Consider the following 21,991-nt stretch of genomic DNA (forward strand, 5'->3'; position numbering starts at 1 on the left):
ACTGGTTTACTAAGTGCTCCTCTTTTAAAGAAAGGAGGAGTTACTCTTGTATTCTGCTATAATGTTGTAGAACATTTGGCTAATGAGGAATGATGTTTTCAACGGCTCTAATGCAAATCTGACCAATGTTATTAGCAGGGTACAAATTCAAAAGCAAAATCTTCAAAGTCTAGCAGCTTCATCACCAGCACCGCCCCTTTCTAAGATTGAAAGTGATTCCCTGAGTCATTGGTCCCCATCATCTTAGAACTGGACGAAGATCAATGTAAATGGAGCATTTGTTAAGGAAGGAAAGACTGCTTTTGGTTTAATTATTCATGATAGTGAAGGCTGCTTTGTTGCTTCCAAGGGAGGTCCTATTTTAGCTTTTCCCATCTCCATGCTGAGGTTTCTGCAGCTTTTGAAGGTCTGAAGCTGGCTAAATACTTAAAAGTCCCCAAATGTAATCATAGAAAGTGACAACAAATCGATCATCTCTTACCTCTCTGCTATTGGCCTTGGTTGTGCGGCTGAAGTGCAGTTTCAAATCCTAGCTTGTCTAGAGCTAGCTAAAGAGTTCATTGTCTCCTCTTTTGTGAATAGATCCATTAACAAGACTGTCCATTTTGTTGCTCACAGAGGACTACTATCATCTTTTGAAGGGCTGGATGCAAGCCCAATGTGGATTTCTGATGTTATCTTGACAGAATTTAGATTTAAGTAGTTTTCTTTCTGTTGTGTTCTTATTCATTGTAGTTTTTTTTTTTTTTCTGTTTTCTGTGTTTTCTTTGTTTGCTATGTGTTGTCTTTCTGTTCTGTTCTTTCTAATGAAAAGAAGTTTCTAATTACCAAAAAAATATATATATAAATTTTTTTTTTATATTTTTCTCAGGTATCTTGTTAGTGAAGGTTTGAGATTCTTGTAATCCTTCTCTTAGTTAGCAACTTCACATCCCATGAACCGATATGCTTTTGATGTAAAAACATCAACTGTGAGCTATTAGCAAGTGAACCCATTTTGAAACCATTTGATCACACACAACACATCTCACTTCTCTTTATCTATTGAATCCTTCATCTTCACCAACTTGACTTATTGACACATTCTTCATCACTAATGTAGTCAAAATAGTGGTGATTGGTGAAGGGCAAGGCAACGATCCCTCTTAATCTCACTTATACGTCAACGAAGGGCAACGAGTAACCTCCCTTCTCACTTTGATGCAGTGTAATAAATCGGTAACTTCATTTCTGTTTTGTATCATATATTTATATTTTTGAAGTCATGATCAATCGAATTTCCATTTCTTCCTCGCAAATGAAGCTTTGATTATTAGGTAGATGATTTCCACTATGTCAAAGGCCAACTCCCCTTTCTCTAAGCAATTAGTTTGACTAATACTTGCATTTTTTTTTATTTCTGTTTTTCCCCTTTTCAAATACATATTGTCACTCTAATACAAATCAAAGGGATAATGGCTTCAAGTTTCAACTGGTCATTAAAGTTTGAAAGGAAGTAGGTCTCTAAAGTATATCTAATTCAAAAGATGGCTCCAAATAGAACCCAACTTCCAGAAATAGGCTGAACAATACTATGGTTGGGACTAAAATATGGTGGTGCCTATTTATGTCTGTTAATGGATGGCTTAACCATGGACTAAAGTATTGGGAAGTAGTTTATTTTATTATTTTCAAAGTTATTGCAATATGATGATAGCTGAACTTATCAAGTTATCATAATCTCTCATCAAGTATTATATTGGATGGAGATACGGAGATAAGACTCGCGAGAGTCCCGGATCTGTATGTTACAGGAGAGTCTCGGATCTGTATGTTACCTGTACAGTTAGGAAGTCTTTTTGTTTTGTTTTTCTTTTTGGATTAGGAAGACCTTTGTTTTTAGAAAGTTTGGGGGAGCAAGGAACTCCATCGTTTGTATATAAATATCATAAGGTATCAATGGAAAACACACACCTTTGGCTTCCGAAATTTTTCATGGTATCAGAGTGGGTTGCTATTCGTTGCGCAACCAATGGTTATTTCTGTAGATCTTGATCCGACCACAGCTTATTATCTTCGAGACTTCAATTATTCTGGTCTTTACAGACTTTTCCTATCAACTGGAGAGAAGAGGAGTTGTCGATCGCCGGGTGCCGTCGCTGCAGTCGTGGCATAGAGGAACCACCGACTGCCAGGTTCTTCCTCTTGTTCACTGATCCACTGGTTTACTGATTCGCTCTTCATTCTTCCTCTCACCGTTCATCCACCGACCACCGAGCGTCGCAGCCTCCGTAGCAGCAGATAGCAGTGACCAGTTGCAGTCTTACAAAGGAACTGACATACTATAATAATCTCCATCCCTTAGGTCTCTCCTTATTCACGTATCCTGGTTCTTTTACTTTTGAAGAAGGATCGGAACAGTGCGCGAGTCACTATATTCAACAGCATCAACAGCCGATGCTCATTGACTACGATAAACCAAGCTCGTTCATGCTAGTCAACGATTCAGAGGATAATCAAATACTACGGCGGTGATCCACTTGTTCTTGCACCGTGATTCTTCCTGTTTCTTCAAGAACTCGATATTACTGCTAACGAGTCTTGCTGATCGGTCACCATGGTTGCCAACAATGACAGGAACGGTGAAAGCTCGAGTAAAGTCTGTTGGACCGTCTTCTCCTTTCTATTTGCATCCATCAGATAATCCTGAAGTTATTATTAGTCCAATGGTCTTGAGAGGAGATAATTATGATGAATGGGCAAAGGCGATGAGAACTGCCTTCCGTGCCAAAAAAAAAATCGGTTTCACCGAAAGCAAGGTCACAAAGCCGGAAGACGACACTCCGACGATCGATCTCTGGTGGATTGTGAATTCGATGTTGGTGCTTTGGGTTTTCAATACTATCAAACCATCACTGCGTTCAACTATCACGTATATGGAGACGGTCAAAGAACTTTGGGATGATCTGAAGGAACGATTCTCGATCGGCAATGGACCCCGGATTTATCAGATTAAATCTGAGCTTGCTAACTGCAAGCAACATGGACAGACAGTGGTTGCATATTACAGAAAATTGAAGGGAATGTGGGACAAATTAGGAAGCTACTCTAAGGTACCCGCATGTACATGCGGGTGCAGGTGTGGAGCGGTAGCCAAACTGGTTAAATAAAGAGAAGAAGAGAAAATCCACCAATTTCTGATGGGTTTGGACGATGATATATTTGGAACAGTGCGTTCCAACATATTGAGTATGGAGCCAATTCCAAATATAAATAAAGTTTACTCAATGATCATACAAGAAGATCGACATCGATCGTTGGCACGAGGTAAGGAGGAACAGACAGATGCAGTTGGTTTTGCAGCACAAGCCTCACAGACATTGCGAGAAAATAAAGCTACTTCAAAAGACAACAATTGTGTGTAACAATTGTGATCGATTTGGCCATGTAGCAAAGAGTTGCTTCCAATTAATTGGATACCCTGATTGGTGGGGAGACAGACCCCACGGTACATCGACCGGACGTGGAGCAGGACAAGGAAAAGGGGGTGGACGTGGCCGAGGTACGGCAAAGGCTCATGCTGCTCAGTCATCAGCAGGGCATGAGGAGGCTGCTAATGTAGCTGTGACTAACGGAGACCGGACCAAACTGAGCGGGCTTAATGACGAGCAATGGCAGACTCTTGTAAACATGCTTAATGCTTACAAAACTAGGACCAATGAAAAACTCTCTAGTAAGAATTACTCCACTGAATGGATTATTGACTCTGGGGCGTCACATCACATGATAGGGAATTTAAATGTGCTCGCTGACACCTACGATGTTGCACCTTGTCCTGTTAGGTTACCCAATGGTGCGCACATCGAGGCCGTGAAAGAAGACACTGTTGAACTTGGAAATAATTTTAAATTGTTGCACGTATTATATGTCCCAAAACTCAATTGTAATTTATTGTCAGTAGGTCGGTTACTTCGTGACATAGATTGTATTGTGACATTTACTAATAAGTTATGTGTGATACAGGACTGCATCTCGAGGACTCTGATTGGTGCGGGTGAATAGCTTGATGGGGTCTATGTCTTCAAGGGCGTGGCGCCGGTTCGTGCCTACAAGACAGATGGAATTGGGTCATGCAATTTGTGGCATCGAAGATTGGGACACCCTTCTTATCAGATGATTAACTTACTTCTTAATATTAGTAATAGTAAGAATAAAACTTGTGATGTTTGTTTGAAGGCAAAGCAAACTAGAGATGTCTTTATTCAAAGCATCAATAAAGTGACTAATTGTTTTGCATTGATTCATTGTGACCTATGGGGGGCTTATAGAGTACCTGCATCTTGTAGTGTTGCATATTTTTTGACAATTGTTGATGATTATTCTCGAGCAGTTTGGATTTATTTGTTGGCTGAAAAGAGCGAAGTTGGTTGAACACTCAAAAAATTTTGTACAATGGTTGAACGGAAATTTAATAAAAAGGTTAAGGTGGTAAGAAGTGATAATGGCACAGAGTTTAAATCATTTAAATCATATTTTGACGAATAGGGAATTTTGTTTCAAACTTCCTGTGTTGGAACACCACAACAAAATGGTCGTGTGGAGAGAAAACATCGTCATATTTTGAATATGGCCAGAGCACTCAGGTTTTAAGCACATCTTCCGATCAGTTTCTGGGGTGAGTGTGTTTTGACCGCAGGGTACTTGATTAACCGGACACCTTCGACCCTTCTTGGTAGTAAAACACCATACGATATGCTATTTGGACAAAGTTCTACTTATATTTTCGCATACTCGGGTCCGTGACAAATTTGCCACTAGGAGTAGGAAATTTGTCTTTGTTGGGTACCCTTTTGGGAAAAATGAGTGGAAATTATACGATCTTGAGTCTGGTGATTACTTCGTCTCACGAGATGTGATGTTTAGTGAGGCTGAGTTTCCCTTTGCCACTCCAAAACATCAGCCCTCAGTAACTAGTCCTCCCATAGCCAAAGAAAATGTTGGGTTGCCTTGGGCTGTCCAACCACCGAACTTTGCGACCACTCCTCCTGACATGGCATCTGAGTCACCTCATATAGAAGTCAGGGGGAGCAACACGATTGATGAAGAAGGACAGCAGAACACGGGTAATGATGAGGAGGCAGGTCCCCCTGATGAGACAAGGAGCTATACAGATTGCAGGAATAATGAAACTCCATATGCTCCTCAGCCCACCACGGAGTTATTAGGCTATGGACATCGAGAAAAGTGGACCCCTAGCTATTTACAGGACTTTGTCACACACTCTGCTCATCGTTTAGACCCCTCTGTTGTTTCTCCTGCATCATCTCAATCCTTAGGTACTCCTTATCCCATATCTCATTATGTGGCGTATGATAACTTTTCGGTGAAACACAGGCATTTCTTGGCAGTTGTTACTATAGGCCGAGAACCTACTCATTTTTCTAAGGTAATGACTGATACTCGATGGCACGAGACTATGCGCCAAGAAATACAAGCTTTGGAAGACAATGGGACATGGACCTTGGAAAACCTCCCACCTAGAAAAAAAGGCAATCGGATGTAAATGGCTCTACAAAATCAAGTACAACTCTGATGGATCCATTGAAAGATTTAAAGCATGGTTGGTAGTCTTGAGCAACACTCAAGTTGAAGGTCTTGATAACAATGAAACCTTTGCCCCTGTGGCTAAAATGGTCATAGTTCGAACCTTCTTAGCAGTTGCTGCGGCCCAACATTGGGAATTGCATCAGATGGATGTCCACAATGCTTTCCTGCACGGTGATCTCCATAAGAAGGTCTATATGAAACCTCCTCCAAGCTTTTTGACCTTCGAGACTGGTAAGGTATGCAAGCTTCGGAAATCTTTGTATGGTCTACGGCAAGCCCCTCGGAACTGGCTTTCTAAATTAAGTTCTGCCTTGAAAACGTTTGGGTTTGATCAGTGCTATTTCAATTATTCCTTATTTACATATTGCAAGAAGGGGCTTGTCTTGCATGTCCTGGTTTATGTTGATGACTTAATCGTTAGTGGGAATAACCCGGAATTCATACACAAATTTAAACAATATATGAGCCAGTGTTTTCACATGAAGGACTTGGGTGTTCTTAAATATTTTCTAGGCATCGAAGTAACTCGCGGATCATCAGGGATATCTCTTTGCCAAAGAAATTATGTCCTTGATATTATTGCCAAAACTGGCTTATTGGGGTCCAAACCTGCTCACTTTCCTATTACTCAGAATCATAAACTTGCCCTTGCTGATGGAGCACTCATGGATGACCCTGAACGATATCGACGTCTTGTGGGCCGTTTGATTTATTTAACCATTATAGGGCCGGAGCTCAGTTATTGCATCCATGTCCTGGTTCAATTTATGCAAAGTCCTCGTGTTGATCATTGGGATGCAGCCTCGTGTGGTTCGTTATTTGAAAGGACGTCCTGGTCAAGGAATATTTTTGCGCTCTGATAGTGATCTACAATTATATGCCTACTGTGATTTCGACTGGGCGAGTTGTCCTTTCACTCGTCGCTCTCTTACTAGGTATTTTATCATGTTCGGCCATTCCCCCATCTCTTGGAAGGCTAAGAAACAACATACTGTCTCCCGTTCCTCTGCCGAGGTTGAATACCGGTCAATGGCTACTGCCAGTTGAGTTGAAGTGGCTAAAAGGTCTGCTATCATCTTTGGGTATCTCTCATCCTCAACCTATACGCCTGTTTTGTGACAATCAAGTTGCTCTGCACATTGCCATGAACCCTGTTTTCCATGAGCGAACCAAACATATTGAAGTTGATTGTCATTTCATTCGCAATGAGCTCCAAGCCGACACTATTGCACCTGCCTATGTACGTACCGGTGAACAACTTGCTGATATTTTCACCAAGGCTCTCGGACAAAAACAGTTTGATTCTTTCCTTCCCAAGTTGAGCATTCGCAATCTTCATCCACCTTGAGGGGGAGTATTGTACGGAGATACGGAGATAAGACTCGCGAGAGTCCCAGATCTGTATGTTACAGGAGAGTCTTGGATCTGTATGTTACCTGTACAATTAGGAAGTCTTTTTGTTTTGTTTTTCTTTTTGGATTAGGAAGACCTTTGTTTTTAGAAAGTTTTGGGGAGCAAGGAACTCCATCGTTTGTATATAAATATCATAAGGTATCAATGGAAAACACACACCTTTGGCTTCCGAAATTTTTCATATTATAGTCATCATAATCCAAGGACCAATGGATTCAATAGGTGATGGCCATCCCTTTGGAGAGGTGATAGGCTGGTGGATTCAGTAGCAATTGTCCCTAGTTTATACATTGGTTTTGGTGGTTTTACTTTATTTCATTACATTTTGGACTATCATTATCCTACAATCATGCCCCATAGTTTAACAAATAACAATAGATGGGAGGCTTAGATGATGATGATGATTTTCCTACAATTATGTAGGGGACATTTGTATTCTATAACTTAATTTTGATCATTAATAAATTTTATGTTCATAATAGAAGAATGATAGTAGTGGTGGCTGACAAATGTTTATGGACCAATTTCTTATCGGGAGAGGAAATTTTGCATATAAGTTGGCTTGAACAATCTTGTGGTTAAAACAAGTTTTGCCAAATTTAGAAAGTTAGTCTGGTTTATAATGAAGCATATATCAATTTTAGAAAATCCATAAAGTATTAGGGTTCATTTGGTTCACAGTCTGAATCGAAATTGAAATCGGAATTGGAATTAGAATCATCCGGAATTGGAATCTGAATCGGAATGGTCCATTCCCATAGTCTATTTGGTTTAAACAAGAATGGGAATGGGAATTAAAATCAGCAGGAATGGGATTTCATTCCCAAAGGAGGGGCAGGGAATGGCCATTTCCTCAAATGGGGGAATGCCATTCCAACAAGAATGGGAATGGAATTCTGATTCCGCCCAACCAAACAGTTGGAATCAGAATAGCCCATTCCGATTCCGATTGCAGACCCCTATTCCTGTGAACCAAACGGGGCCTTAAAACATTTGATTTTAACAATCAATCCAAATATCAAACAAGAGATCTCAAATCAAAATAATTAGTCAGAGAAGCCTAGTGAAATAAACCGTATATAACTCTTACAATTACAATGGCCTAATAGACTCCCTTCTCTTGCTACTAAGTATCAAACTCTGTAGTGTAGACTATAGATCGACAATAATAATTTTAACAACCCCTTCTGCTTTTTCTTCATCTTCTTTCGATTCTTTATTGATCATTTTTGTTGGTGAAGCAAAGATTGGAGCCTTGGGTGGGTTGTGGGAGACGAAAAGACTAGACCTGGATTGGGTAAATCTTGGGGTGCCACTCCCCTTGCTAAGCAACAAGGTTGTTCTACACTCCAATCAGAACATAAGAGTAACCACTGCTGAAAGAGTTCCACCGAGTAAAGTTTAATGCCCAAAATCTACACCTTGGATCCACAACCATCACTTTCATCCCTGCATCCATCTCGTTCACCAATCTCTCCATCTCCTCTCTCACCAGAAACTCCTCCATTTGCTTACAGGGCATTATCAAAAGGTTATGTCCCTGATTTAGGTCAGTCATGTATAATGTCTTCTCTATCACTCTCATAACACCTCTACCTCCATGGCTCTTGATCACGTTCAACAACACCTCAGACATTTCTACGTCTCTAGCTGGCCCTGGATTTGATGGTGGTGGAGGAGGTGATGGTGATGCTACTCCTAAAGCAATAGCGTAATTATCTCGCTAATTTTCTTCCCCTTCTTCATCCTCTCTTGTGTCAACTCCTCCATCTCAATCTCAACCAACAACTTCAAGAATTCAAGACCAATCTCGTTCTTCTTCTGATATATTTTCTTTATCATCCCACTCCTCACATTTAGTTGTTGATGGAGAAAGATGTCCTTTCATTGGCACCTCTCAAGATTCTTCTTCTTCGTCTCCTACTGCTATGTCAATCTTTCTTTCTAAATTTCGAGTATAATTGCAATTATGTAATTTGATGACTAAAAAGAAATAGAAAGGGTAAGAGTTAGAGTCCCATCCTAACTAAAATTTTACTTCTAGTGGGTTTCTACAAAATCTTTTTTAAATCTCTTGCTTTGGTGTCTTATTAGTGAAGGTTTGAGATTCTTGTAATCCTTCTCTTATGGTACATTTGGTTTCTGAGAAAGGACGAGATGAGAAAAGAATATATTTTTCCCATTTTTGCATCTAAAGTTTGTTTCCCGAAAACTAGTATTATCAAAATTCATTTTCCTGTGTTTGTTTTCTTAGAAAATTTAACATGAAACATATAAACTAAGTTTGTTGTTTGTGATGATCTAAAGCAAAAAATAATAATAATAACAATATAAAGATATCAGACCTGAGATCAATCGAACAAAAGAAAATGATTTGAATCAAAAGCTGGTCACAAAAATATCAGATCTGGTGATAAGAGGAACTCCAGATCTGGAACAAACATATTTCAAAAGCCAGATCTGGAGCTCTGGGTGAACGAACTCAAATGGTCGCCCGTATAGAAGCTAGATCTGGATTAAACATGTTAGGAGCTAGATCTAGACGAACAAGGATGGAGGGAGCCGGTGGTGAGATTTCGAAGGGAACCCATCCAACGGAATAGGTCAAAAACGGTATAAAAATGAACAAAAACGATGAGATGGTGCCGGATCTAAGCTTACCGTTTGACGAGAATGCCAAAGTTGACACCGGAGATGTTACCGCTGGACGGCTCAAAGGAAGGAGACAATATCTGTGAAAGTGGCTCTCGACAATATTTTCTCACCACTTGCCTATTCTTTCTTTTCTCAGCAGCGTCTCACCATTTTAGTGCGACCCCGCTTACTGATTTTTGGGAACCCACATCCCTAGTGTTTCCCTTTCTTTCCTAGGTTTTCCTTTAAAACAAACATATGCAAAACCAAATATTCCCCAAAGATGTTTCCCTTCCCTTCTTGGAAACCAAATGCACCATTAGTTCGAAACTTCACATCCTATGAACTGATATTCTTTTAATGTGAAACTGCCAATTGTGAGCCATTGGCAAGTGAACCCATTTTGAAACCATTTGATTACAGACAACACACCTCACTTCTCTTTATCTCTTGAATCCTTCACCTCTACCAACTTATGATTTATTGATGCATTCTTCATCACTAACACAATCAAAATAGTGATGATCTCTCTTGGTCTCACCCACACGTTGACAAAGGGCAACGAGTGGCCTCTCTTCTCACCTTGATGCAAGGTAAAAAATTGACAACTTCATTTCTTTTGTATCATATATTTATATTCTAGTACCGATGGATTGGTTCTAGTTCCTGATTTATTGTCTTAATTACTGTCGGTTAAGAACCAGTTCTACTCGGTCCTGAACTGATTTAGGCTTGACGCAAGTCATATATATTAAATTTATAATATATTAGATAAATCAATACATATGTAATATTTTTAGTAGGTTTATTATAATTATATCCATTGGGTCAGGCCCAATTGTCACAAGAACTGATCGATTCGATTCTAGGTCTAAAATTATATAGGGTCTAGTGTGGTTCCCGTTCCTTAATATTTCTTGTCAGGTCAGTTCTGATTTTACCTAGACTTGACCCATTGACCCTATCCTACCCAACCTGGGTGAAGATGGGGCTTGATCCTAGGTCTCAATAGCTACACCAATTGAGGGGTGGCTCGATCGGTATGCTAACTGGTTCGTTCTAGCAAAGATGAGGATTCGAGTCTTGTTACGTCAAATTAGAGGGAGATTATAAATGTGGTGCCACGCTTCTCAAATGGACACTATGGGGGATTTCGGCATATCGCCAATTACCAAAATAAAAAAAAAAAAAAAATAGTATACCTTAATTAATAATAGTATACCTTATGAAACATGACACAATAAAATATAAAAAGTAGTCTATATAAGATCTTTAATGCAATTAGTTGAAATTTCCATGTAACATGTCATAAAAATTTTGAAATGAACTATTTGGACTTATTTTTATATAGATGATACATTCAAAGAATTAGGTTCAGATACCTGAAATTTGATATATTTATTAATTAGATTGAGTTTGGGAATTGCTTAAAACGATCTCATCCAATTATATGTATGCATGCTTTAATCAAATTGGTTTCAAATCGTGATATTCTGATATATAAACCAATTGAATTGTAATATATGCGTTTTTCGTAACCATCAAATATCACATCCGATTCAGATATCTTGGATTATATAGAATGTTTCATTATCCCAAACTTTTCCTCAACCTGAGCTTACATTTCAGGCCCAAGGTCCAAGCTAGGGTAGGCCTTGACCCAGGCATAGGTTTTAAGCCCGGCCAAGGCTTGGCCCATAATCACCCCTAAAGGAGTAGTAGAAAGGGGTGCAAGTCGGGTTGGTTGGATGGGTTTAAGGAAAATTCGGGCCCAATCCTATCACTTACAAGTAGACTTGTTCACGGGTCAGGTTTCGGGTTGGGCTCCATTCAAATTTTGGCAAAAGTCAAGTCCGAGCCCGGCCCATGAATAGGTCTACTTAAAAGTAAGAATCGAACTTAGACCGAGCCTGTATTAAATCCCGAAATTCCAAATCCAAGTCCAATCCTATCTTAAATTTAGCACAAAAGGAATAAACTTTTATGTGCTAAGAAACCAATCCTTATAAAGAGATGCAACCAAGTAGGATCCTTAGGCTATGTTTGGTTTGAAAGAAAAGGTAAGGAAAGGAAGAGAAATGTAAGGAAATCTATACAAGATTTGTAAAAATTTCCTACTTTTTTCCTTCAAATCAAACATAGCCTTAGTTCTCTAATATCTAGCTTCATCTTGAGACCCTATTCCATGAAACATCCCATATTCCCATTTATTGTGGAAAAGCGGCAATGGTTGGTTTGGATTTGGGTTTAAGGATTAGGTTTAGATCCGGTCTAAAAATGAAAAAAAAAAACCCAATTTTTAAGATGCAAGCCCAGCCTGAAGATAAAAAATCCAAGCTCAGCCAGTATAAAATTGGGGGTAAATTTGATTTGAGTGGGCCTGCTCAAGTTGTACCCCGCATTATATTTCATACTTTATATATGAATATTATAGTATGACATATCTAATTCATATTTATATTATATAATGTCTAAAATAAATTTTATATTTTATATATATTTAATATTTTTTTTATAAACAAATGTCATGGGCCCTGAATTCGGCCCGGCCCGGCCTATGGTCACGTATATGTTTAGCATCGATGCCGATGCTATATATGTTTGGGTTGGAAGCACTATTTTCTGAGAAAACAATGTTCTTTTTGTTTGGAAATGTTGTTGTCAGGTAGGTCTTGGGGCAATAGCAATACATTCTATTTGATACTAGTGTTTTATATCTATTTTTAACATTGGTACTCATCTTAGGAAGTCCACGTCACTACCACATCATGGCTTCATTGACAGCAACAAGCTTCAAATTGAGAAAACATCCGTGTTTTCCTACACTATACTTTCTCGATTTCCAATGTATAATTTGGAGTACCGGATTTTATGAAAAAACAGTTTTAAATATGTTACGATTTTCTGGAGCACCGATTTTTCCAACGTGGTGCTGATGTATCACCGCTTACATCCTTACTTGCTGTTTGAGGGCTTCAGCAAAGGGTGGGAATTGAAACTTCTGGTGGGGTCCTCAGTTATGACAACCTTGATCCCTCCGTTGAAGATTATACAAAGAGAAAGAGGTGATCTTTCACTTTAATTCAGACAACAGCACTGCCATGATCAGGGTTAGGGTTGTAAACAAACAAGCAAATGAATCGATGAATGATGAGTGAAAGGAAAGCCTGGAATTCTACCGATTTAATAAATGGGGTATTAAAGTTGAACAATGCTGTCAATAGTTTCAGCGTTTCAGGTCCGGGAAATTTTCAGATTGACAAACAATTGCAGCGAGCTTGAGGTATTCGTTGATTTGTGCAGCAGAGGCCTCGAGGTGAGGTGACTACAAGCATTGGACTAGCTCTTCAATTTCGGTTTGGTTTCATATCAGGGGTTTACGCAGTTGGAATCATCTTTGATGTTGATGTTGATGGAGACTCTACGGTCAATGTGAAAGACAGAGGACCAAGGCTACGAATAGTTGGAATGTCTCGTGGACAGGACAGACAGGACAGATTTTGAGTTCAAAACCAGGATACTAAAGATGTGATTAGTTCTCGTATAACTCGTATATGAAACAGTTAGATGCAAGCAATTGAATCTAAGAAAAATCGAAGGACCCGTATGAAAAAGGTTACACATTTTAGTTTTTTGGTAAATACAGACCTGCACACAAGCTGATTCTTTTCTATCTGAAGGGAGCCACAGGGTTTTGACCATTTGGGGTCTTCAAGTTTCTAACTTCTTTACACACTCGATCTAACATGCCCAGGAAGTCTCTCACAATCACGAATATCCTAAGTGGATTTGCTTCATCTTTGCTCACATCCCCATGAAAATATTCTGTGATTTCTCTTACATGCAGTAAAACTCGGTCTTCATCTTCCTGTAACTCTTTGATACTCTTCTCTGCGTGACTCAGGAAGGATCTCATTGAGAGAACGAAATTATCACTTTGAGCATCTATAGACAAATCCTCGTATATTAGATGCCGCAGCTTAACCATTCCATCTGATAGGGTTGAGACCGAACTTGCCAGCACATCCAAGTCTATGGTGGCTGTCTTCTTCACATTGCAGAGCTCAACACTCAGACCAGAAACAAGGTCTAAACCCATTCTTCTGTAATCCTCTTCCCTTTCCTCAACAGTTTTATTCTTAAATTTTGGACTGTTCTTCTTTACAATGACCTCAGATTCTCTGATTCCTTCTGATCGTATCATTTCTTGGACAACAAAGTGGAGTAATGTGGTCTTCCCATCAGTTCCTTTCACATCTGCAAGCTTGAGGAGGGCATCGAGCTTGAAAGCTCTGGCACCCCCTCTGATCGTCCCAACATTCATCCTGTTTCCCGTTTTGAGTACAGCTTCAAGTAATCTCAAGAACAGCGGGCTCGATCTCAGTTCCTTGCAGGCCTCCTGAAGAAATAAAAAACGTAAGACCAAGGTGTAAACAATCCCAAATGACTGGTTTGGATTAATGATGTTGTCTAGCATTGGTTTGTACCTCTAGCATTGCGAAGGACTTTCTGAGATGGACCACCTCATCTTCGAAAGTTTCTCTGTAGAGCATGGCCTCGATCCTCAGAAAGGCAAAGGGTATCCTAAGCAACATCTTCACAATTTTCTCTGCCGATCCCAATTCGTTAATGTCTCCTTGATAGTTTGAGAGCTTGGCCTCTTCTTCTTTTGTTGGCTCCATTTTTACTAATGCCTCTAATTGCTGTAAACACAATCCATCCCCTGCATTATCCACCGACAATACCAGAATACTGTTACAGTCAAAACAATTATTTCTCTTTATAATTTGTTTGAGTTGTTTTTTAGTTCTAGATACACTACCTCGAATAAGTGCTTCACATACTTGCTCAACAGTTGCATTCAAAGCCTTTGAAAGTATGGTGAAGTTCTGCAATCTCTTAGGTTCAAGAACATGTTTGCTGGGTGATGGGCTCTTGCTTTTTGCTTCATCAGTCTTGCTTGAACTTTGAAAATTGTACCCAAAAAGTGATTCAATCATCTCCTCATCTAATCTGTTTCATTGTCTAACTAGTTGGTTCAATTAAACAAAAAAAATTATAGTTTTTAGAGAGGAAAGAAAATGGTAAGTTCAATGGCAGCTTACTCGAATGAACTTGATTTCAACTTGTCCCATACCATAGAACGATTTGGGGCGGCTCTTACTTTATCCCAGTGAAGTGGTTTCAGTTTTGGCAGTGGTGCTCCATTCTTTCCAATTGGCATAGTTTGAGGAAATAGGCAAGGTGGTGGTGGTGGTGGTTGACCCTTTGTAAATGGGGTTGGCCTGAAAGGTGGCAAAGGTGGGCATGGTGGTGGAGGAATACTTTCACCCAGTGAAGTTGGTGAAGTTTGATTTGGTGTAGGGCTAGGAGAAGAGGGCTTGTTGTTAGATGGGCTTTGGTTTGACCCTGAAGATGAATTTGAATTCTGAGGTGATGATAGATTTGGCTTTGTACAAGAACTCGAGAATGTAGGTCTGTCTCTTGTTGTACCAGATGATTGAGAAGTTTGAAAATTAAAATGAGAAAAATGTGTATTTGGAAGAGGTGGTGGCGGAGGAGGAGGAGGAGGGGGAGGGGGAGGCACCTCTTGCTGACAATTCAAAGAGTGAGGGGATATTAATGTGCTTTGTTTAATATCATTTGAAGAATTGGGAGAAGAGTGTAAATTTGAATCTGGAGGTGGTTCTGGACCTGGAGTAATTGTAGGAGATGGTGACTTCACTGAATGGGGCAGAGTAGGTTCTCTTAAATCATGACTGGGTGAAGATCCATTTGAGAAGCTTTGCAGAGAACCAACCTCTGATGGATCACTCAGACTACCATCTGAAGCATTGGAAAGCCTCACATTTGATGAATGCGAGTCACATAAGGAGTGAAATGATTCATTATCAGAGAAGAGGGGTTCAGGGTGGACACTTTCATTGGTAGATGAACAATTGCCACTGTCAATCGGTTCTACACGCGCATGTACAGAAAGAATTTCTTCAGCAGAAGAACAACTGACACAATCAGATTCTGCTTTTATCGATTCTCTTCTGCATGATTCATCTACTTTGACCAATGAAGACTTTGATGATTCTTGGTTGGTTGAAATGGCCACAGTTTCGCAAGTGTGTTTTACACAAGAAGCTTCCAGCTCTGAAACTGGTGTTAATGAGTTTAAATAGAAAAGATCAGGGCCAGGGTCAAAACTAACCTTGCTTATTGAATTTGGGGAACTCTCAAATTTTGATCTCCGTCTGGATCCGCCCTCTGTTGTACTATATCTACTTGTGCTTGCTGATCTCCCTGGCAAACATCTTTTGAACTTCCAAATAGCAAAGATGAGCCCAAAAACAGAGAGAACCAAGGTTGTTGCTGTAGATGCAACAACTGCTATAACAATTCTTCTGACTCTAGCTTTATTCCTACTCCCAGTTTGAGCACTGTGAGGTGGCTGCGTCGGACTTGGACGAGGTGATGGACGTTGATGATGATGATGATGATGAGGTTGCACGTGTATAGGAGCCATAGGAACAGGAGCTGGAGCTTCACCTTGAACTGAGGGTGCTGGAGAAGGTGCTGCAAATGCATGTCTAGTGTGATGCTTTCTTGGTCTTCGTATGTTGGCATTGTTCAGTCCAAGCAGGAACCTGAACTTGTCTAAGACGATGGCCTTCATCTCTTCATTCTCATCCCTTCCCGAAACCTTTTTAATCTGGTTTTCCACAGTGTCCTCCAACCAGAAAAACTCTTGCAGCCCACGTTCACCGGAATTATAATCTACTGCATTCAATGAAGCAGCAGACATCAAAAGCTGGGGGTTAAGAATTGATACGAGTAGGAAGGTGAAGAGGATCTGAGGAGCAGAGCCCATGTTCTTCAGCTCAAAATAATCAAGAGATCAATCCACTTTGTGCTTATAACTCTCCCTTCATCATTTCTGTTTTCTTTTCTCAGGGAATTTACCCGGGCGGTGAGGGTGGATGTAGTGGAGAAGATCCAATGCAGAGCCTTTAATGCTACTCCAAGGAACCCCTGAACCTGGCAGTTGCAATCGTACTGGCCCTTCTTTACTCCTTTGTTCATGAACTCTGATCTCTTCCTAAACCCCATAAAGTTTTCCTTCAGATACTGTTAATTCATATCTCATCATGGAGAAACCAGAAATCCCCAGACATTTACCGTAACTCTTCTTATCATCCCTGATTTTCTGTTTATCTTTCTGTCAGAGGGAAGAATGAAAATGTTCCTTCTGCATCCAACGGACACGTCCATGACAATTTTTGAGATTTTAGTGTTGATTTGGTTGTCTAGAAATCTAGGCATAAGACTGATTCATGGGCCTAAAAGTTAAAAATAAACATATAAATAATAATATGGAAATTAAAGTAATGAAATCACGTAAAATTGTCTGTGGGGGTGGGCCCCTATAATGGGCTGGACTTGCTTTCCTCTCAAGAGGGTGACAGTGTAAGTTTTCTCCAACTTCCCAATACCCATCCATCATTAAAGACGCAGAGGTGGGGACAAGTATAGTGAGTGGTCCATCACCTTCTCATGTGATGCTTTACATTAAGACAAGTAGACAGGATCTTGATTTTGAAGTTTGAGTTAGGAGAGAGAGAGAGAGGATATACACCAGAATAGTTACTTGTCTCTTTCTCACTCTTCATGAGCTTGGCCCATGTATAATAAACATTATGTAGTGCTTAAAAGCTTGATGTTTTGTTCAATAAGGTTTGGTGATACCAGGTTGCTCTTTGTGTTAGAGAGAGAGATGTATTTATTCTTATTGGGTAGTGTTTGGAACTTGGAATCTCATGTCAGAGAGTATACAGTAATCTGTTTTATTGATATTGGCATGACATATGTAGGTGTAGCTCCTCAGCTGGAGAACATATTCTTTCTTAAATAAATTGAGATGAGACCAAGATACTCTCTTTGTTTTGTCAAAATCAGACCTAGGCTCACTTCTTGTTCTTCTCCGGATGATATCTGGCGAGTGGCGACCTGTATTAGTTGATTTGCCTTTAATTTTCCTACTAGCTAAACCCCCTTTTCTTCATTTTTAGCAACCTTTTTGTTTTAAATTCTGAGCTGAAGCTCATTTGCTTCAAAATTGTAATTTGTCCCGTGAAATGATGGTGACATGGAAAAACACAAGAGCAATTCGTGGTTGCTACCGAACTATAACAATTGCAGAAAGTCAGAAACATGATTAAAAAGAAATGTTTGCTTAATCAGTATTTCGATATTTTGTGGCTGTTGCCTTGTTGGAATGATGGTCATGGCAGTTGATCTGAAATTAAGGATAAAAAGCCTCTATATTTTATTAATAAGAGTTCTTTTATACATAGAAAGTTTGTTTTGAAAACTGGATTATATCCCAATTTCATTGATAGCCAGATGATTTAGGTGACTTTGATGCTGAGTTGTTTAGGGCATTTGGTTTGTGGCAAGGTTCAAAGTATCGACACGTATTGGGTTTTGGGAGCTCCCCGATATGCCCCTACAGAGGGTGTATCGGGGTTTTGACCGGTTCAGAGGGTGGAGGAGTCTTAAACCGTTCCTCTGAATTGGTTTTGAAAAAAAAAAGGTACCGGTATAGCCCGATATGCCTCTAACGGCATATCGGGTGTATCGATATTTTGAACCTAATCAGAATCGGAATCAAAATCTCTTGAAATCAGAATTTTAACCACCTATTCCCCTTGCCTGTTTGTTTGAGATGGCATTTAGAATTGGATTCCATGAGATATGCATGACTCCCAATGAAGGTTGGTGTCAAGTAAGAGAAATAGGGTTTGTGGAATTTGTAAGTTGCTTGTCTTTTTTTTTTTTGGCCGGATGGAATGAGATTTTCATTGCCAAGGCCAAGGGGAAGGCCAGAGTGGCCATTTCTTCAAATGAGGGAATGCCATTCTGCTAGAAATGGGAATTAGAATCTCATTCTGCCCAACCAAATGGCTAGTCATTCCGATTTTGGTTCTAGACCCTTGCAAACCAAACAAACCCGTATTTTATTCATGGTGAACAATATCAAAGTCATTTTTAGTATATTTTATTAATATTGTATAAATTTCTGACCATGTTAATTTAATTTATTATTTAATATTCAATACCCAAATCACATCAAAATTGAATACTTTATCCATTTACTGATTTGGATCTAGATATATCCAATCTGATCAAATGCATTTACAGACCTAAATATAACTTTAGCTCTATGGTCCCTCATCCTCATGGGTGGGTCTTCCTTACAAAGAAAGAAAAACTCATAGCATCTTTAAAGGAGGATAAAAATTGAACTCTTCAAAACCCCATTTTTTAACACAAATACCCAATTCTTGAAAACGTTATAAATTTTAAATGATGCACACCTAACAAGTAGGGTTGCAGATGGGCCGAGTCTTGGTTTCAATTTTCAGCTTATTTGTTGGAGAATTGGGCCTACCATAAATTTAATAATAATATCCACTAAACGAGATGGGCCCTAGTGTAGCTTGTTAGTTGTATTCTTTTAAAAATCCATTTATAATTTTATTTTAGTTCTACATAAAATATATTGTCCAAGGTTATGTTCCTTCTACGCATAGAGAAAAAAGGGTGATGGTTAATAGGCAAAAGCAATCCGTGCACCTAGTGGTGATCACACGGCGTGCAAACCCCAGCCCGAAATTGTTATATTATATCATATTATAAAAGTATAACATAATTTTTTATTTTATTTAAAAGTCATAGGCCCAAAGCCCAGCCCAGTCCAGGCCCAGGACAAAACCTACCTATACCAAACATAATATTGGGTTGGGTTTGGACTAACCTAATTCAAATAGCAATTTGTTGTTCTAATCATTGGCCACTCCTCCTAAAGATAACTAACTTGATAAAAATTAATTTTGATTCTCGGATATCCTGCCCACAAGGACCTACCCACAGATCAATCGAGGAGTGTAATTTGTTGTTCCCCTAAAGATAACTAGCAATTTGTTGTTCTAATCAGGTCCTTAAACTATACTGATTTCATTATTGTAGGAGATATGAAGATTAATAGATTATAATCAGTGTGTTGTGGATTATAAAAGAAACTTTGAGACATAGATCAATCGAGGAGTGTAATGTGTATGTGTGTATTATCCAAGAATCCAACCTCAGAATCAAGTACAACCATATCCACAGAGAAGGGGACCAGGCTGCTATTTGGGTGATGCTTTAGCTGTCCAATGCTGCCACGCGTTAGTTTCTGTGGCCAACGTCTTCAGTTCACGTCAGCACACGCTTTCACAGCCGTGTCACGAAAAGGCATCATGGGTGAGTAGAGTCCTGCACAGATAAGGAGTCATGCCCCGTCGGGGAGAGCAAGACTTTTGAGAACTTCGGTGGGCGACCTCATCCCAACAACTCCGTGGACCTCGGGCACTTGGCTATTTAAAGGTATCTCCCCCTCGAGGTGAAGGACTTTTACTCCTAAGTATTCTTTGCTCACATACCTACCTCCTTAACTTGAACTAACTCACCCTCAACAACTCACCCCAACCACTCTCAACTCCTATTACTGACTTGAGCGTCAAAGTGTCTTCCTGGGGAATATCTCCTCATGCCTTTGATTCTCTTTATTGTTGCAAATTACCTCATTGCATGATTTCTTCCTTCCATCTCGACTTTGTCTAGTTGACAAGGATTTATCTGATTGTGTTGTCAGTTTGATACACCTCATATTAGACAACATCATATTATAAAAGCAAATTTGAGACGTAGATCAATCAAAGTGTAATGTGTGTATGTATTATCCAAGAATCCAACCTCACAATCAAGTACAACCATATTCGTAAGGAAGGGAACCAAGCTGTTGATTGGTTCATGAATGAACGACCACACCAATTTGAACCTGCTTGTTTCTTCTTGTGAGTTAGATTACATTTTACTTTGTGATCTTGTGAATAGTGCATTTCATGGGTTGTATTAGATTTTTCTTCCATTGTATTAAAAAAGAATAAGGGCCGAGCTAGAAGGGTCAAACATAGATTGGGAGGGCAAAATATAATTAGGAGTTAAATGGGGATTATGAGAATTTTTAAGCCATTGGTGGGGGGGGGGGTGGATGGTTCCCCTCTACCACCCTTGGCTTTGCTCCTGGAGGACCTAAAGGCATAAGTAGAGAGATTGGCCAAACCATGTTGATAGAACATTGCTCTAGGCTGGTTGTAGTGGAGACTTGGGATTGAATCTAGCCTTCACTAGGTTTGGGGATGGTCTACCCCTCATTGGGGAAAAATTATAGGCCACTTCATTAGACCCCTTATGTATAGAAAGAACATTACTCTAGAACTCAAAACTTTGAATTTCTTGGTAGAGCCCACATCTATATCTATATATTAAAATGGAATTTGTCAAGTTGGCACTTACATGATTTTTGGTTATTTTGAGAAGCATTTATCTTCTTTTTTTTTCTGGCTGTTTTTGAGAAGCACTTATCTTTTTTCTGTTTTTTTTTTAATTTTTCTCATTTTAAAATTGAACAAAATAACTCAAGTGGCTAATAAGCTTTAAGACTTTTATTTCCTCTCATTAACTCCCTCTCCTCATTCTCAATTCTAATTAACTCCTTTAATTATCTCTTCTCATTAATTATGCCATTAACTCTCTCTCTCTCTCCTTCAATAACTCATGCCATTAATTCTCTCTCCTCTTCATTACTCTATTAAATTGCCTAAAATTTGTTAACTATATCTATATCTGCATTCATTTCAATTTAAGTATAATTTTATATACATTAGATGTACTTATATTAAATTATAATTATCAATAAAAAATAATTATATTGAAATGGAGATATTCAATGATATATTATTAGGTTAAATATATAATTAATTTTTTAGTTAATTAATTAAGTTATTCATATTTCAAAATAAATATTATTTAATTCACTAACAAATAAAATCAATGTTTTAAAAATCAACTTGGAGGTTGAATAGTCAATGGTTAACGTTTCAATTGTCCAGGTTGGACAAATCAAATCATGACACATCATCCATTTGTATATGTATAATATGATATAATATAATTACATTTTTGTGTGTATATTATTTTAGGTTCAATTTGTACCTTTTGTTTTAGTTTTTAATTTTTTATAAATAAAAGAGCTATAAATTGAAATTTGAGACCAAGAAAAGAGGTTTTTTTTTGTATAATGGGGTTGCAAAGAGCATGAAACGTTACCCAAAATGAAAAAAGATCACCTAATAAGCACAAAGTTAAGTCCTCTATAAGTTTTATTGTATAATGTAACACATGACCTAATGACTAGACCAAAAGGGTCAATGGTTCAACTGCCTAGACTGAACGAGTTTTGATCAAATTAATGGTTTTTGACAAA

At 38.9% G+C, this 21,991-nt stretch overlaps 2 protein-coding genes across 2 annotated transcripts; one reads left to right on the top strand and one right to left on the bottom strand.

Moving 5' to 3' along the window:
- Positions 1–2,609: 2,609 nt before the first annotated feature.
- Positions 2,610–5,542, top strand: LOC148801788 (uncharacterized). The gene is made up of 4 exons (XM_088900423.1): positions 2,610–3,102; positions 3,431–3,864; positions 4,003–4,033; positions 4,749–5,542. The coding sequence occupies exons 1-4, from the start codon at positions 2,610–2,612 to the stop codon at positions 5,540–5,542; spliced, it is 1,752 nt and encodes a 583-aa protein (XP_088756549.1).
- A 7,668-nt stretch (positions 5,543–13,210) lies between these two features.
- On the bottom strand, positions 13,211–16,790 carry LOC104598991 (Actin-binding FH2 (formin homology 2) family protein). The gene is made up of 4 exons (XM_010261345.3): positions 14,739–16,790; positions 14,456–14,646; positions 14,121–14,356; positions 13,211–14,032 (listed from the first exon to the last, which is right to left on the bottom strand). The coding sequence occupies exons 1-4, from the start codon at positions 16,490–16,492 to the stop codon at positions 13,304–13,306; spliced, it is 2,910 nt and encodes a 969-aa protein (XP_010259647.1). The 5' UTR covers positions 16,493–16,790; the 3' UTR covers positions 13,211–13,303.
- Between the last annotated feature and the right edge of the window lie 5,201 nt (positions 16,791–21,991).

The sequence above is a fragment of the Nelumbo nucifera genome, chromosome 3, assembly GCF_055504915.1.
Source record: "Nelumbo nucifera cultivar China Antique chromosome 3, China Antique-T2T, whole genome shotgun sequence".
Taxonomy (NCBI): domain Eukaryota; kingdom Viridiplantae; phylum Streptophyta; class Magnoliopsida; order Proteales; family Nelumbonaceae; genus Nelumbo; species Nelumbo nucifera.

Excerpts from the sequence above, each read along its gene's own strand:
- LOC148801788 (XM_088900423.1), top strand. The coding sequence starts at position 2,610 with ATGACAGGAACGGTGAAAGCTCGAGTAAAGTCTGTTGGACCGTCTTCT. Across the intron at positions 3,103-3,430 it reads CTACTCTAAGGTACCCGCAT|CAAAGAGTTGCTTCCAATTA; the intron begins GTACATGCGGGT and ends TTGGCCATGTAG. Across the intron at positions 4,034-4,748 it reads GAGGACTCTGATTGGTGCGG|TTCTACTTATATTTTCGCAT; the intron begins GTGAATAGCTTG and ends ATTTGGACAAAG.
- LOC104598991 (XM_010261345.3), bottom strand. The coding sequence starts at position 16,492 with ATGGGCTCTGCTCCTCAGATCCTCTTCACCTTCCTACTCGTATCAATT. Across the intron at positions 14,647-14,738 it reads TTGAAATCAAGTTCATTCGA|ATTAGATGAGGAGATGATTG; the intron begins GTAAGCTGCCAT and ends ACAATGAAACAG. Across the intron at positions 14,033-14,120 it reads AGTCCTTCGCAATGCTAGAG|GAGGCCTGCAAGGAACTGAG; the intron begins GTACAAACCAAT and ends TTATTTCTTCAG.